Source organism: Chelmon rostratus, chromosome 20, assembly GCF_017976325.1.
Source record: "Chelmon rostratus isolate fCheRos1 chromosome 20, fCheRos1.pri, whole genome shotgun sequence".
Taxonomy (NCBI): Eukaryota; Metazoa; Chordata; class Actinopteri; order Chaetodontiformes; family Chaetodontidae; genus Chelmon; species Chelmon rostratus.
The window spans coordinates 8,372,087-8,389,474 of NC_055677.1; the positions used below are offsets into that span (position 1 = coordinate 8,372,087).

General features: G+C 42.2%; 1 protein-coding gene across 1 annotated transcript in view; it reads left to right on the plus strand.

Moving 5' to 3' along the window:
* Positions 1-17,388, plus strand: part of ptprn2 (protein tyrosine phosphatase receptor type N2) — a 123,445-nt gene that overhangs the window by 23,344 nt on the left and 82,713 nt on the right. The window contains exons 4-9 of the mRNA XM_041961624.1: positions 6,189-6,445; positions 8,408-8,861; positions 9,010-9,306; positions 9,576-9,616; positions 10,155-10,579; positions 13,480-13,566. Coding sequence (XP_041817558.1) covers positions 6,189-6,445; positions 8,408-8,861; positions 9,010-9,306; positions 9,576-9,616; positions 10,155-10,579; positions 13,480-13,566 — 1,561 coding nt within the window. The remainder of the gene's footprint in view (positions 1-6,188; positions 6,446-8,407; positions 8,862-9,009; positions 9,307-9,575; positions 9,617-10,154; positions 10,580-13,479; positions 13,567-17,388) is intronic.

Genomic DNA, 17,388 nt, shown 5'->3' on the forward strand with positions numbered 1-17,388 from the left:
AAAGTATTTTCTGCACTTGACATGCCAAAAATTAAGTGAAAAATAGCTTGAATGTCAAAATCTGAATATATACTTTATTTTATAGGTCTATAGTTGCTTAATCATTTCTTAGGAAGTTCCCAGCAAAGAAATATGTACTTTGGTACTTATTATAGGTGAAGTAATGTAAAGACAGTGTTTAATTGGTACATTTCTACTCAATTCCAAGTAATTGCTTCAGCAGGTCTGCTAAAACTGCAGAAATATGAAACATCCTGTCAGTTCTGTTTATTATTATTATTTATTAATAATAAATAAAAAATAGTCATATCATTATTGAGATTAAATTTAGAAGTTTTTCCTTCTCAGTCAAAAAAAGCACATAAACTCAAAATCCTAACTAAAATAACAATCTTAGATCTGTATTTCTGTTTACTTTATAATTAGTAGTAATTACATAGTTCTTTCCAAGAAAGTCAGGAAATGATTAATACATTTGTTCGGAAATTACAAACTCGTAAAATAAAGTCTTACCAAGCAAGTTGTGAGAAAATTGCTTTTTTTCCTATACATTTTCTCCACACATTTAGCTGCCTGTAACTGCAGTCATAGCCCACCAGGGGGCAGTAGACACCTTTAACACAGACCGTGACCACAAACACCAGCTTCCCAAACATAATTGGCTTTGCAGGCCACTCTGAGCTTAATATCTTTTAACAGGCGTGAACCAGTGTTGAAAATCATTAAGAGTAAGCACTCGGCCAGAGGAAAAAAAAAAAAGAGAGAGAGAGAGAGAGTAAAAAAAATCTGTGATGAATATTAAGCTAGGCGAGACCACACATTCATTCTAATTACTGCTTAGAAATAAACAAATGAGAGTGAGGAGGATGAGAAGAGATCTGGTGTGTAATTTTTTCCTGCTTAATTTTAAGGGTGTTTAATTCTTTAGATGCTTTTCATCATGAGCCTCGTTCTCTGACCTTGTGTTTTTAGACACCCATTTACAGACGCTGCAGACATGACATCATCACTTTGAATCATTTTCCCTTTTCTGTCTTGTAGAATCACATCCACAGACACAGAGCATTATCTTCGGATAAGTCCACAATACACTGTTAATGCTCGGTGGCACGTTATTCTTATCAGCTCAACAGCTATTGAAGTGTCATCTTTGAGATGTGCAGGACCCTTTTTTTTGAGCCCATTGTACTGTAACCTAAATTGAAGAGATGACAGGGGGAAAAACGGGCAGGCACATCAATGGAATCGATTTACAATCCTCTTTATCTTGCATCAGAGACGCAGGTAGAAATCACACAATCTCTGCTCACTGCACAACACCAATGTCATTCAGATCAATAGGAATTGACCCCTGCACAAAAGGGCTTAGGTTGTCTGGATGTGTCCCCATAGGCAGAGCACACTGTCTTCTATTACATTTTCACGACAATATCTTTTCAATGCAAGGACCTGTCATCCAACTGTAAATGACTTTTATATTACACAGCATCCAAAGCTAGGCAACTTTAGTATTCACCGTGTGCAGCCACAGTGTGTCTACACATTTCATAGCCAGACTGCTGTCATATTTCTTGGGAGTCATTATGGCTCTGCTAAATGTGTGTGTGTGTGTTTGTGCAAACTGGGATTGCATGTAGGTAAGCACAAGAGCTAATTCAGTAACTATAGCATGTTAAGTTGATGTACAATACATTAAAATGATGGACCTTTTAATTAAGCATTTGCTAAAGCTTGCCGCTGAACAGCAATTGTCCAATCATAGCTTAGCAACTGTAACTAAGCACGACAGGTCTGTCTGGCTTTGGATTTTTATATCTTACAAAAACCAAGAACAGAACTGCAAACGTGTTACAAATGGATTTAACAAATGGATTTATCTACTCTTTTGTAAGCTACAAACATTAGCATTACCAGCTAACTAGTTTACTCTCTGCAGTAGTAACCTAGCATTATTTACAAAGGTAAGGGATATTTGATTAGCTAGCTAAAATATGTATGGGGGTTGCAAGTTATGTTGCCTGCTCGTGACTAGAACATCCACCTTACGGGAGCCAAGATGCTACTACACCAAGGTTAGTAGACGTTTACACTCCAGCAACCTCACCTCCACCCAAACTGAAAATTGAAAATTGAAAATTGAAAATTACCAAGAATTACAAGTGCTAAATCCATAGCCCGTGTAAAACATGGACGCAGTCTCCGTGACAGAGACAGTGGTTCTGCCCATCGCCATCTTGGCAGTGTCTGACCCTTGTGGAAACCTAGTGGCTAACTGTCGCTCAAAGCAGCCATGCCCATAACCATGCATAATTTTAAGCTTTTAATTTTAAGTTGTCATGAACGGGGAAATTAGCTACAGAGACCAAAGTGTTGTTTTCCATACCAAGCTGTAAACAGGTTTATTTATATTGTAAAGTTGGGCATATTAATATGGGGCGTATGGGCTTGCTTTTGGAGCCAACCTCAAGTGGCCGTTTGAGGAACTGCAGTTTTTGGCACTTCCATCTTGGCTTCATTTTTCAGTCAAGGGGCTTGGAGGTTGCCGCATGGGTAAATCTTATCATTGTAAACTGCTTATGTACCATGCAAGAACAGAAAGCTTGACATGCATAGCAACAGTAAGTAAGGGGGATGGGGCTTAGTGAACGGTCAGTTGGGACCGCAAGACGGATCAGGGTTAATTCTGCAGTTTTGAATTGGTTATTGTCATATTTACCATTCCTGGTCAAGCTCCATAATCTCAACATCAGAAAGAATCATGTCAGAATATAACCGTGGTGTTCTTGACATAGACTACACTAACATGCAGTCGATTAACCTCCTGACCCTGTCCAGAGCGGTGGATACTCCTGTTACACAAACAAGTGAAGTACGATGATGCTTTGTGACATTTGCATTAGCTCCATTGACAGGAAGCGTCAGTCAAGGGGAATCAGTGACCATAAACTGACATTGTCACTCCAGTGCTACTGAAACCTCATGTTACTCCTACTTCTTGCACAAACATGTTTTCTTTGACAGACAATCAACAAAAAACTATTGTTGTTCCTCCTCATATTCTGCTCTGTCTGTTCCTTGACAACCTTGCTCGTACTGGAGAGAAAAAAAGTCAGACACAGATACACTTGCGCACTAACATGCCATGTGAAAACAAGAGTGCTTTTATTGAACCATGCAGTGTGAGTCCATGTCTGTGAAGGGGGCAGGATTATTTCAAAGAAACCTGCTGCAGATTTCTACTCTAAGAAAAACGACTTCCACCTCAGGCAAATAATTGTTTGTGTCCTCTGAGATGTGCGCCAATTGTTTTGCAGTAATGGCAATGTGAAATTACTTCAGTAGAGGTGGACAATGTGGCAATGCATATTATTTTGGTTTTTAGTAGGCATTCACTAGCACTCAACACAGAATACAATAACACCTGTAACCTTCCTGACTTGCTAGCAGATCGGTCATTACAAACTCATACTGTGCAGTCAAACTTTGTTCAAACCCGCAGAGCTTCATTTTAAATTCTAGTGGACATCCTGAAGTCTCCAAAGATACCAAATATATCTGGCTGGATTTTTGGGGAAAATAATGCACAAGATATGTAGAATATACACATTTTTAGGAAATGGTGCACCTTTAAGAAGAGTTATGGGTTTGAATATTTCATAACTGTAAACATAATGCAGCTTTATTGAGGAGCAGGAACAAGATTATTTAGTTTTTCCTAATATAAAGCTACATAAGGGTGTATAAATGTATGGACTATTTATCAAGTGTGTTAAAAAGATAAAAACATATTCATATTTGTGGATCTGCCACACCATTTCACAGTTGGTTTTATTTTTATGTCAGATTTGGATTGACACATTTCATTTTGACTAATTAGGTAGAATTTGCTGCTAAATTATTCACGCTGTCTCCCATTAATGCCTTTAAAATCAGTTGGTGGACAGAAGTAAAGGAAAGGGGAAAATCTGCATTTCAAAAACACCAGATGAAACTCCAAGACATGTAGACTGGATCCCATCTAATAGGCTTTGAATATTTAGGAGCACCCCTCCCCTCTCTCCCTCTCTCTCTCTGTCACACAGAAAACAGACAGGAGGCCAACAGAAATATCTTGCTTGTTTGAAAGCTGTTGCGCTAATGGCAAGGCGTTAATTAACTGAGGCATTTGCCTGAGACGGCATGCTATCCTTAACAGGCAAAAACCGGCAGCACTCGGTGATGGAACCTGCTCTTTCTCCGGACTTGCAGATGAATTTGCATGACATTTAGCTCCTCAGTGCCAGGATAATCAGCTGAGAGGTTGATTGAGAGGAATTCAACCGTAGAGGCCCCACTACTTTTCTTCCTGACTTTTTCCTTTACAAAATGGCTCACTCTGAGTCTGTAATTTGCGCCGGCATGCCTTTTCCCTCAAGTGTGCCCATCACAGACACACAAAACATGCTATGTATGGAAATGAGTGCATCCCCCAGGAGACAGAGGGGATAGAGGTGTCACAGTCAATGAAGCCAGCCTCATCCTGTTGTGGCGCCATCACACTCTGAACCCATTTAACCAGCTGCAGTTAAGCGCAGGTACCATATGGATCCTTTAGGGCTGAAGTCAGACCTGATTTCCCCATCGCGTCTGATGATAGCGTAAATGATCATCACCGTGCTGATATATAACAAGTATACACCACATCGGGTAAGCCACGGGTAGTTAACCGTCATTGTTGTACGGATGGATGGCTGCGTTCCAGAACAGTGACAACATACGCTGCTTTGTGCTCCATTCAGCGCTGCCAAGAATGACTGGAGGCATCTGTAGCTGCTCTGCATTGCTCAGATCCTCATCTGGTGCTTATGAATATCCCATGAATATACCCAGCGACTATGGGTGAGAAACCAGGCAAATGAAGACATTCTGTGGTGTTAATACTTTCATTCTTTTCGTATATGTTTATGTCTGTGAAACATGTCCACGTCATTAAGAGCAGCATTGTTTCTTTAGATTAGTCCGGTAAAAGGTTAGGTATGTGGCTACTAGGAATCTGACCCATGGCCACAATGTAATTACTTCTTTGTCATTAAAAAATGGATCTGCGCTGGTATGAAGTGTGATCAGTGGCTCCTTAAAAAACAGTCCATCTTTGGTATTTCTGTGCTCTTTGCCGATGGAATGCTGTGCCTCTTGGCTCATTGGGAATGGGGCCATGTTTTGGGTATCTTTTTTGCTTGGGTAGCTCCATCTGGTCCTGGCACCACTGCGCTTTGCCCCTGCCCAGGAGTTCTGCATCCCAACTATGTGTTGGCAATTAGCAGAGATGTTGGCAAGGCGTCAGGCCGCAGTGTGACATTCTCCCTGGGCTTGTTGACTGTCTGTGTGTGCGTGTGTGTGTGTGTGTGTGTGTGTACACATGTCTGTGAATATACATGCGTGTGAATGTGTAGTCATGGCTTCCTTTGAATGTGTCGTCATTTAAGCCCTCCTCCACTCTACCATTCTGATTCATCTTTGCTGTTTCGTTTGCCCTGTAAAGCTGAGAGAACTGTGAGGTTAGAGAATATACATACTGTAGAGTCACCATTTACAGAAATACTTAACCAAAAAGAAACATTTTGAACCATATTTAGTGATATTAGTCTTAGGGTAAAGGTCAGTTTTCTAGTTTATTGCACTGACAGTTGCATATCAGTCATCCTTGTTGTTTGCATGCAGCTTTTTCCATGAGATGGTTTCTTGTTAGCAATGGATTTTAAAGAGATATTCCATAAGTTTTTCAGAGCAAAGAGTTCCAAATGTTTTCATTTAATCTCTTTTGCAAGCAATAGTATGAGCAACAAAATTAATAGAAAAGCCCAGAAAGTCTTAAAATGGGCAGACATTTTACCTCCAACATTCATTTTGCCCATGGATACAATTTTGGATTTTGCAGCCTCAGTTATCTCCAGGCCCGATTCTCTCTACTATCTTCTAGTTTGTGGTTAATTTTGTATTTTACTGTATACTCTAGATAGTAGTTGTTTGATGTCTTCAATCTTATATGCATCAATGACTATGTTAAACCAATTAGGGTCAGTATCCGCTTGTTTAGTTTCTTTACCTGAGTAGTGTTTGACACAGAGATACAGAAATCTTCTTTGTTCAAGGTTATTTTGAAGTGAGCGGTGTTTAAAAGACCCCACCACATCCCCTTTTGTTTCCAGGTTTGACATGGCAGGACGACATCACTCAGCAGGTCATCTCTAGAGAGCTCTCCAAACTGAGGAACATCCCTCTCCGCCATCGGGCCACACCTCCAAGCCCCCTGACCGCCTACAGCAGCTCCAGAGACAGGAAACTGCGGCCTGCTCAGGCAGAGCTGAACAGAAACATTCAGCAGTACCTGACCGGCCTGGGCTTCCTGCCACCATCTGAGGTCAACGCGCAACCAGGAATCCAAAGAGAGGGAGCCAACGTCCAGGTAAAAGTCTCAAACACACTCAGGGTTATCTTGGCTTGAGACTTTACACCAGAAAGAGGGTTTCATGAAAAAATTCTATATAACTGCATTATGGGAAATGTAGTATCTGGTGTTTTTAGAGCTTAATCTATTATAGAGAAACTGAAAATCAAGATATCTCAGCCTTTGCCACTTCAGTTTTAATCATTTTTATATTCTGTGCAGCTTCAACTTTAAGGAAGCGCCATATTAAATAGCTGGAGACCTTTAGGAAACTGTATTTAAATGTCATAATGTAACCACACGGCTAGAAATATAGCGTAAATTTAAGGAAAGAAATACAAAGCAAACAAAAAAAGCACGTTTTCATTGGCTAAATTATTGAAGGGCCTCTTCCTATTCCTTTTGAAAAAGAGTCAACGTCTTTTGCGGGGGTCTCCCTCTTGTCCCTGCACAGCTTTTGTTTTTGCCTCTCTGTCTTCGCCTCCTGCTCCCACTGAGCAGGGACCCTTTTACACAAAGATCCTCCATCACCTCTTTACATTATTCAATCCTCATATTTAGGGTGGAACCCCGGCTTTGTGTGAAATGTGCTCTGCATCCTTCATAGCTGAGCCGCTTCCTGCTGCTGTGTCAGTGCAGCCATAATGCAAAGTTGAAGAGTTCAGGACCTTCCTTATTGATGAGATGAGGTCCTTTGTTGTGTAGTGTGATGGAAAAAAGCAAACATGGTTAGCATGAATGGCAGTGCACCCCCGTCTCGCTGTGCTAATGCCATTATGGCCTCTCAGTATGCCGGGGTTGGAAAGACTGACATTTTCTCCATATACATTTGAAGGACAGAAAATGGCACCAAGGGAGATAGCTAGTATTAGTGCAGCAGGGACACGGATAATAATGCTGCTCAGTGGATTGGATATACTGCATGCTGAATTGAAGCGTGGGTCCTTATGATGCAGATAATCAAGAATGATTTCTCTTTCTCACGAAAAAACAAAATCACACATTTTGGTGCCAATATTAATGCCAATTACAATGGCAAATGCTGAAAAGGCTTCTGTGTACCAGTTCATTGCAATGTAAACACATAAGTCATCATGTGAGAAATATAAATTTATATGACTAACTCTGAAATCAGATGACTTATTATTTTTTTCTTTTTAGATAAGGGTTTGCTGCTACTTCTCTGACAGAAACGATGTGCTTTTAAAGTTTGTTGTGTGTTGTGGAAATTCATGAAATTACTGTTTGAGTGACACTATCTCATCTGTGATTTCCATAATGTAATTTCCAAGGGCAGTTGTCTTTGATCTCAAATCCCTATTCATATCCTGTCCTGTCTAGGCGAGCCCAGGTTGCTTCTCTTTTTATACTAAAGCCTGTCACAACAATGCTGACCCAGCACAACCCATCTACTGTTCTCGTGGGGGGGGGGGGGGACTATTGCAGAGCTGAAGCTAAGTTGGAGATTAATCACATGAACGCTGTCACTTTAGCTTTGCCGACATGAACAAAACTCATGACTACAAGAGTGCTACCAGCTCTGTGAGGCTGTACTTGGCCAGTGCTAAGATGCTTAATGCTAACTTTATCTTACTAGCTTGTTGACATTTAAAATGTTAACGCGCTTATGTGTAACAGATATAAAGTTTACCAGGTTCACCATCTCAGTTTCATGTGTTAGCATGCTAACGTGTTTACAGCGGCAATGCCAACATGCTGATGTTCAGCAGGTATAATGTTTACCATGTTCACCGTCTTAGTTTAGGGTGTTAACATGGTCACAGTGATAATGTTAACATACTGATATTTAGCGGTTATTGTGTTTACAGGTTCGCCATCTTAGTTTAACGTATTATCATGCTAACATGTTCACAAATGTTCAGTCATCCCTAGAGCCACACCGCTAGCTAGCATGGCTAAAAATGATGTTTGACATACTAACAATGCTCTAATGTGCAAAGTGGCCATGTTTTGTTATAGAATGGAGACATCAAGTCTGATGGTCGTTTTGGGGCCAGCCAGTCTAAACCACAGCAGGGCTGGAAGGAGACCACTCTCTACAGCATTCATAAAGGAGACGGCAAGCCTCCAGTCACCAAAGTCTTTACCCAGAGTGGAGAGGGCAGACACCCCAAACTCAGTACAACCTACTCTAACCGCGACTCGGGAAAAAGCAAACTGCTGTCCAGCCAGCTGGAACAGCTTCTTGCGGAGGTACCGAGCACTCAGAAGGGCGCCCCAGGTGGCAAGGCTGCGTGGCCCAATGGGAAGCTCCACTACCTCAGCTACATCCAGCCAGCTCAGAGTGACCGCACAGAGCCCCAGTCTCAGATGGCTTTTGGCTCCAAAGCCCAAAGGCCTAATCTAGACCGACTTCTGCTCAAGGCTGGCTCAAACCGACTGACCCCCAAAGAACCTCTCAATGTCATGGATGGTAAAATCAGATTTTTAATAGGTTGTTATAGATATTTCACACTCTGGCTTTCTATATTTACCACACACTATACCTAGTTTTAAAGTTTTTTTCTACATTTACTCTTAGTGTGATTGTGCGTTCTCATTCTTCTGTCTTTCCTGTCCAGAACAATTCATCCAGAATATGGTGAACCAGCTGGGAAGGCACAGCATCAACATGGAGGCTTTGATGGGCAAAGACCTGGACCAGCTGGCTGAGGTCATCACAGGAACGCTGCAGGAGGTGCACAAGGAGCAGCCTGTGGTTGAGGCCCAGCCAGAATCTGGAGCCGCTGTCTCCAGGGGGGACAAGGAGGGTAACAGGGAGCCACTGGCAGCCATGCAACTGAATCAAGACCAAGACTTGAAATCAGACAAAGGGCAGGATCTAAACCAGAAAGACACACTGAGAATGAAACAGCAAGGTGCATGTTTCTTCTGTTGAGAAAGAGAATACAAGCTGGCAACGTTAGGAGTAGTTATGTGTTTATTTAGATAGATACAAGAGTATGAGGCTATCTAAATTTATACATGCTTTATAAAGCTTTGTTTGTATGATCCTCATAGATACATTTGCTGCCAAATGTATTTTTGAGTCTTTCATTTTGAATCATAACTGTTCTTGCTTTGCTAAATACAAAAGAGAACTCGAGTTTTCACACAATCTGCTCACATACATTGTGTTTGTTTCCAGGCCAACAAATAGACGGTGCAGACAAAGAGCCTGTTGACAAGGTGAATTTAAAATTACTCTGCTCAGCCAACAAATTGGTTTCTCAGGGAGCGAGACATGTCCAAACTTACACTTTATTCACTTTTGAATGCTACTTCAGATAGGGATGATTTCAAAGTTGTGCAGACTAACCCTTACTGTTAATTTATTGAACTCGAAGGCAAACTCACAACTGCAGGAACTTTGTAAACAACATAAATTAAACTCGTTTTACAAGATGCTGTGAATCTTTTGTTTAGCTAAAAGTAAGTAAGTAAAGCTACTGAATGCACCCTTTAAAAATTTGTAAAGAAAAAGGATATCATCAGACCTTGGACCAGCACTCAGACTTAGAAATGATATTGAATGCAGCACAAATTCATACCTTTTCAATGACAGACATCTAAAAGAATTTAGACCTCTATTCAGGGTGCTAATTAATTTTTCCTCAGTACTTAAATAAACTCTCTCTTAAAAGGAAGGTAAATGTAGTATACAGGTAAAATTAAGTAGAAAGTGCCTTCATTATTTTAAAGAGACATTTTATTTGATTCAACACAGCATGCAGCCTTCTTCTCCAAGCTGCTGGACTACCTCAACCTGGAGCCCTTCGGTGATGCGCCAGAGGTCAGCATCAGGCCACCAGCTCCCCTCCAGAAAATGGTGGGGCTGGAGAGTGTCCAAAGCCGGACGACACAGGGACAGGCTGCTGTTCCCCACCGCTGGGAGGAGAAGACTCTGGCCGTGCCTGCGAAGGAAGGCTCCTCCCTGCGTTTAACCGGTGGTGCAGAGGGGCCTGACGCTCAGGTGGACTCGGAGATCCAGAGGTGGATGCAGGGGCATCAGGCTCCAGCGGGGAAGAAGCAGCTGGAGGAGCCACAGAAGAAGGACATGAGAGTCAAAACTCAGCTGGTCCACGTGGGGGTGAAGGAGTTTTCCAGCAGAGGGAAGGACAGACACTTTGGCTACATTATCACCGGCTCAGAGTGAGTTTGATCCAGATATACAATAAAACATGTTGATATTAGAATTATCAGATTCTAATATAATTTTTAGACTTTCACACATACATTATGAGGAGCTTAAGTTGGTGCTTCACTTCTGTATGCAGAATTACAAAGTTTAGTTGATTAGAAATTGAGGAATTACAGTAAATAGTAGGTGTCTCAATATTTGTGTTTCATAACTAATACATACAAATCATGATTATTATACTTACTTGTGGATTAATTATGTTTTTTTTAGCAGTCTGAATTAAATACTTGCACCTAAATTCATTAGGGCAAATTCATGAGGCTTTTAAAGAGGAATCAGACTAGCAGTTGTGAATGATCACATGCCTTTTCTTAGGATCTTAGGTGTTTTATACTACTAGTATTTCATATGGTATGTACTTGTCCCAATAAAGATAAATAGGTATTAAAAACATGGCTTAAAAAACAGCATTGTACTGACATGACAGACAGACATGCTGTGGCAGCTGTCCAGGACAACATTATAGATGTAGACTTGCAGACACTAACAATAGATTTATCTTCCCCATGTCTGTAACCTCCTTTACCTCGAAAAACTCACATGCAGAAGACATCAACAACAATCTTGTAAGAGCTACTCTCTCTATTCTTAAGTGGTTATTATCTACTGACTTGATGGTGTAGCTCACAGCTTCATATTATAGTTTATTGCTCCACTCACCAGTCGTCAGCCGCACTGTTGGACCTGCTTCAAGGCAGACTCATTTTACATACCTTAATACCAAGCATATATCTGCTTTGTTCAGTTACTTAAAACTGCCTTTAAGACATGCAATTTCTGTCAAAACCGCCCACGTATTCACGTCTTTATGGAAAAGAATACTGTAGTTTGAGATCCTTAGTGTGTGCTGCACCTGATTACAATAGCGGGGATGATAAATCCCTCTGTGTGTGGGTATTACTGTGCCGTATTACGGCTTTAATGATGATACTTTGTCAAGAAGGGTAGCCAAGTTCTCTCTCTCTCCTTCGCTCTCACCTCTCAGTCAGCTCAGGCTCAGCAAAGATAAGTTCCTATCGACTGTGTCTTCGCCCGTGGCCTTCTCTCAAATCCCTTTATGGCGTTATCAAGTCCGGTGTCAGTGGGTTGTCCTTCACCTGTTCAACAGACGTAGGCTCATAAAGGTCCGATGCGCACAATCTTTGTCGCTTTATTGCTGCATGTACAGAAACGCAGATTAAGATGTAAACACAAATGCAGTTGATTATGTGGCAGGGGAAGGAAAGAGGTCACCTTCCGAATGAAACGTCTTCACCCCCTCCTCCTCGTCTGTCCTCAGCACACTGAGTGGACACCTATAGTTGGCCTATAGAGGTGTCTGCATTTGCTGCAGACCTCATGATTGCATGGTTGTTATCCCCAGCTCCTTCGCACCCTGCAGTGAGGCTACGCAAACCTGCTTATCTGACAGCTCCTGACATTGTGGTGGTGGTAGTGGGGGGTTTGGGGAACGGGGGGAAGTGGGAGGAAGGGAAGGAGTGGAAAGGTAAGGATAGGTAAGGATAGAAGGGAAAGAGACAGAGAGAGAAACCCAAGGGGAAAAGTGCTAGCATCAACAACCAAGTCACTCCTGGAGCTCTCCAGTTGCTAGAATTACCGCAGAGGGATGCAAACGTGTCTGGAATTGCTTCGGCGAATCTTTAACTTTCAAAACCCCTCAAAAAGTGGAGAAAAAAGAGCCACCCACTCTCTCAAAGGTGGAGTGAACCAGCCGCTCATGCACGGTACGCTGCTCTGTGTTCTGTTGGGAAAAAAAAGCTGCCGTATTGTGGTGTCAAATGCAGGCCAAACAAAACAATATCCCAGCATCATTTTTAACTCGAAGACATCTAATGATTGTACGTTTTTAACGTGAGAGGATGCTGAGAAAAGACATATAACTGATAATGCGCCCAGTACCCAGCACTGCATGGAATTGGTTCCCAGTTCGATTCACATTACTCTGCTATGGAGTGGTAGCAAAAATTTGAGCAATGTCTCATTATGATCCATGACTTTTTGCTGCATGTCACCTTGCAGTCACTTGGCAGTCTCAGTGATTCCAGGTTAAGCTGTCAGCAATAAAGTAGCTTTCTGTGTGTGTGTGTGTGTGTGTGTGTGTGTGTGTGTGTGTGTGAGTGTGAGTGTGTGAGTGAGTGAGTGTGTGTGTGCCCTTCTCATTTCCTCCATCCAGCGCGTTGGCCTGCAGATTGCCTTTGTTTGGTCTATTTCCTTGGCGATTTACTCTCTGAGTGAGAGAGCAGCCACGGACTGAGCTGAGATGAGGCATGGCTTTATCAGACCACCATTACACTTCACCTCCATTCCATTTGCACCTTATTATTCTCATCTCACCGCGAGGGAGCGTGCGTGGCCGGCGTGTTTGTGTACTTTGTGTTATCATGTTTTACTTTGAGCGTACGTGCGCGCGAGGAAAAGAAAAAGCGAATGTGGGCGAAGAAAAAGAAGGATGAGGGAAGGGAAGGGAGAGAAAGGCACGTCCATATGATACAGCCATTACACCTCATGCAGGTTCCATTTGCACCTTATTGTTTGTCTCATTGCTGGAAAAAAGCGGGTGATTTACCAAGCCTGAAGAGGCAGCTGATCCCTTTTCCCTTGGCACGGCTCTTTGTGTGTTTGTTTGTGTTTGTGCATGCCTCGTGTGTCTGCGAGTGTGTACATGTGTGCAGTACATCCATTCAGACAACCGTAGCTTTTGCTTGTGTGCAATGACCCATTTGTGGGTATGAATTGTGGCAGTATCTCACTAAAAAAATAGCATTTTAACGGCTGAATGACTGTGTGTATCTCGTATGGGTATGGACCTCCGAACGTGACGCCCAGCTGTCTGTGTGTGTTTCTCCCCCAGCTCCCTCACCGCTGACCAGGGCTCGGACCTGATGGAGCTGCTGACGCAGAGGCTGAACCTCCACGCCACAGACCTCACCCAACTCTCGTACGTACAGCCCCAAGCATCCCTTATGCACCCACATTGTCTCAAATAATGATTTACCTTGCCATTTACAAGTCATACATTGCATAAAGGATAATTGTCCCTCTTCATAGTAGTTGAAATGGTTTTGGTGTGTGCTTTTGAGCTCGGGGAAACAGTGAAGGTTGTCCAGACACTGCAAGGACTGTTTGTGTGAATATTCTGTGCCACACTGCCAGAGACTGTAGGCGTTTGTTGTTTTTCTGACCTTTTGGAGTGTTTGACTTCTCGCAGGGAAAGAAATCAGGCCTAATTACCTCCAGACACATACTGATGTCTCCATTGTATTCAAAACACTGCCTCGCCACTATTGTCACTGTGCGCCTTGTCAAAAAGAGAGCAGTCAAGCCATCAAACGACGCTCAGTTAGAGGCAGACAGAGGAAGAGAGAGAAAGGGAAGCAGCAGTGGATCGAGAGCTGGAAATAGAGAAAGTAGTCCAGCAGGAGGCGGTTAATATATTAATGAGCGGGCGAACTGTCCTTGAACCCAGGCTGGTTTGTGCTTGTACCATAGTTCTGCTGTACATTTGGTGTCAGACCATGTAGGAGGCAGAGGAGACGTGTTCGCCTAAGATCTGACAAGCCTTTCAAGACGCTCCTGCAGGAGAAGTGAAGTCTGGGTGGTTCAGTAACACCCGCAGCATACGAACACCAAAGCCGGCGCAGTGCAGTCTGTGGCTGCACTGTAACTGTAGATACAGAGTATTCTGGCTCAGATAATAGCTAGCGAGAGGGTAAACTGTCTGACAGTACTCTGTAGTCTAGTGCTCAACACTGAAAATACACACAGTGACCTCAAAATAGATGCAACTAAAGAACCGTTCTGACCCCTGTCTTTTAATTCAAGCTGTAGATTTTGATGAGCAGGAACACCAGGATATGTCACCGTGCTGGCACTGATTGAGTTAATCTTGTTATTACACCTGTCATTTCATATCACTCAGAATCAACTCCTAATTGACATGATGATTAATGTCGTTATCTGGATGCTGATGAGTAGCCAGTGACGTTATTGCAATGTGCAATCATTCATATGTCCTGTGGTGAAAGAGGTTTTCACATCCTCTACCCAAGTAAAAGTAATAGCACAGCAATATAACAATACTTAATTACAGTACAACTACAAGTCACATAGTCAAAGTTTAGTAAAGTGTGTTATCAGGAAAATATAGTAACTACCAAAATAAAAGCACTCATTTTGCACAACGCCAATTTTCAGAGTGTTAGAAATTCACTATATATTACTGGCAAATTATTACTATGTATTATTATCTGTGATGAAAAGGGCTCAGTGATAATTCAATATTATCCTTAGTCAACTTTCAATGGAATCTTATCATTACAATACAAACATACTGTAGTTTATCATTGTACAGGATTGAGTTAAGATTCTGAGTAAATTTTAATCAAATTTAATTTCATTATTTCATGTGATTTTGCTATATTTCGGCATATATTGTTGGCAAAACACTCTAAATATCATGATATTGATTCCAACCATCTCACCCAGCCTTACTGATGCATTAACGCAGAGGTTTCCAAACTGACTGAGTCATAACTGAGTCAAGGCACAAGGCTGAACACACAGACGTGATGCACATATTTTTAGATTCAGTGTTACATATACTTTCTCAGGACGTCATTAACTCCAATGCCCATTACGAATAAATCCACTTAGAAAACACCAGCCAAGAAGACGCTCCTTAAAACAGCAGAATGTGCCTGAGGAACCTCACGTTTTTAAGTTTTCTTTAGTATCAAAGTAATCCAGTGATAGTTGTCTGTACATCCGTGGCTACATTGCAAACAGGAACTGCTAATAGCTAATTCTGCATACTTTTAATGCTGCCACTTTGTATAAATTACTGCTGTCTCAATTATGTCTGGCGGGGGAGCCCATATGTCAGGGGCAAGAAAAGTAACAGGGAGACACGAATGAGACACAAGACAGAAACATTTTGATTTTCTCATTGTACTACACATGTGAGTAGGTTTATGTATACGTACGAGAGTTGTGTGTTTAAGTATGTAGGAGGAAGAACAAAAAGAGTGGGAAGGAAAGAAGACAGGAACAAAAAAAAAGGGGAATTAACAGTAATAACAATGCATCTCAGGTCCGTGTTGGGGCAAAAGTGGGACGGGCCAGAACAGCTGGGTCAGGCCAGAGGTTTATTTATTTATCATTTTATCAATCTCTCATTTATTCTTCCTGTCTTTTGTCATTTATATTAATCTGTTTGGTTTTATATTGTTTTGATTTGTTTCTTTCTTTTGCTTTCTCCAGCTTCGGGCTGTGTAGTTTAATCCAACAAATCATCATATTTCAGTAGCAGATATGTAGCATGCATACAATCTGAATCTTCAAAGTAACAGTAGCTTAGGTTTAAGTATAAAGTAAGATAAACTGTGAATACTCAAGCACACTACCTTGTTAAATGTACTTTTTTCCACCGCTGCGTATTTTCTTGATCACAGTGCATTAAAGCTGTTAAGCCAGTGTAAAAGCCACAGACAGATGCCTTAAAAGAAGCTTCCACACTGTGTTACACCTCTTATTGATAACAGCATTATATACAGAAGACAAACACAGAAAATGCCCTCTTTGTTGGGCTTGCTTATCCCTGCTCTCTTTCCTTTTACAAAGTAATGGAAGCACATTTGTGTAGAAATAGCCAAGGCGGAGGACGTGACGCAAACCCATTGTACCTCTTGCTGTGTGGCGACGGCAGGTGAGTGTTTGGAAGCCTCTGTCTGAATATGAGTCGGCTCTCGTACTCGAGCCGGGTCAGAGCACACCGCCCTGCTCCGGGGGCCGCTTGCTTCTCACTCGCTCTGATGAGCCCTGATAGGAAGACTGGAGAAGAGATACTCAAATATGACAACAGGCAAGGCAGAGAGGGATTTCAGACAGAGAATATAAGAAGAGGAGGCTGAGGGTTTCGATGTTGTCGAGATTTTCAGACGCCGCACACAATTATGTTCAAGCCTCTCGCTGCAGTAATCAGCGCGGAATATTCCCTTTTCAAAAGAGATTTGAAATAGCAGTTTTGGATGATGATGGGCTCGGGGGGTGATATGTGCCTTTTTTTCAGATGACGTAAGTGTTTTGCTCGTCAGAAACACTAGGGGGAGTGGGATACACACTCACAAGTCCATCCTCACACACAGACTGTGCAGGCGCGCAAACACACACACACACCCCATGCCAATATCCCGCCAACCAGTCTGCACATACACACTCATCATGTCCCAGCAGCCTCGCCAATATGAAGTCCGAGCTTACACATCCGATAACACAGAAGACAGTGTGAAGTCCTCTAGATAACTTATCTGTCTTAACTTCATCTCCCAACTGTGGTAGTATATTTAAATAGGGTTTGTGCAGCTTGCAAAAAAAAAAAATCACGGCAGTTCAATTTGAGATGCATCGAGATCTCTGGCAGAATACGTTCAGCCAGGAAGAATGGAGGCAGGGGTAAAGATTGTGGAAATATTGACATTTACGAGAGCAAACAGAGCCCAGGTGAAGGCATTAGAGAAGGACATATTTCTTTTAGAGGTGTGTGGGTGTATGTATGTGTGTGATCATGTTCACAAATGCATCGGTGCATGGTCGGGTCCGTCTGTCTGGCGGTGCCGGCTCATATATTGCCCCTGGCCGAGTGAGTGTAGCTGCCTGTGTAGCGGGCTGACTGATGGTGAGTGGGTCTGGGTCACGGCACTCTGGCAGTCTGATGAATCTCCCTCTCTGTTGTACACTCTGCAGAGGCACACTATAAATGTAT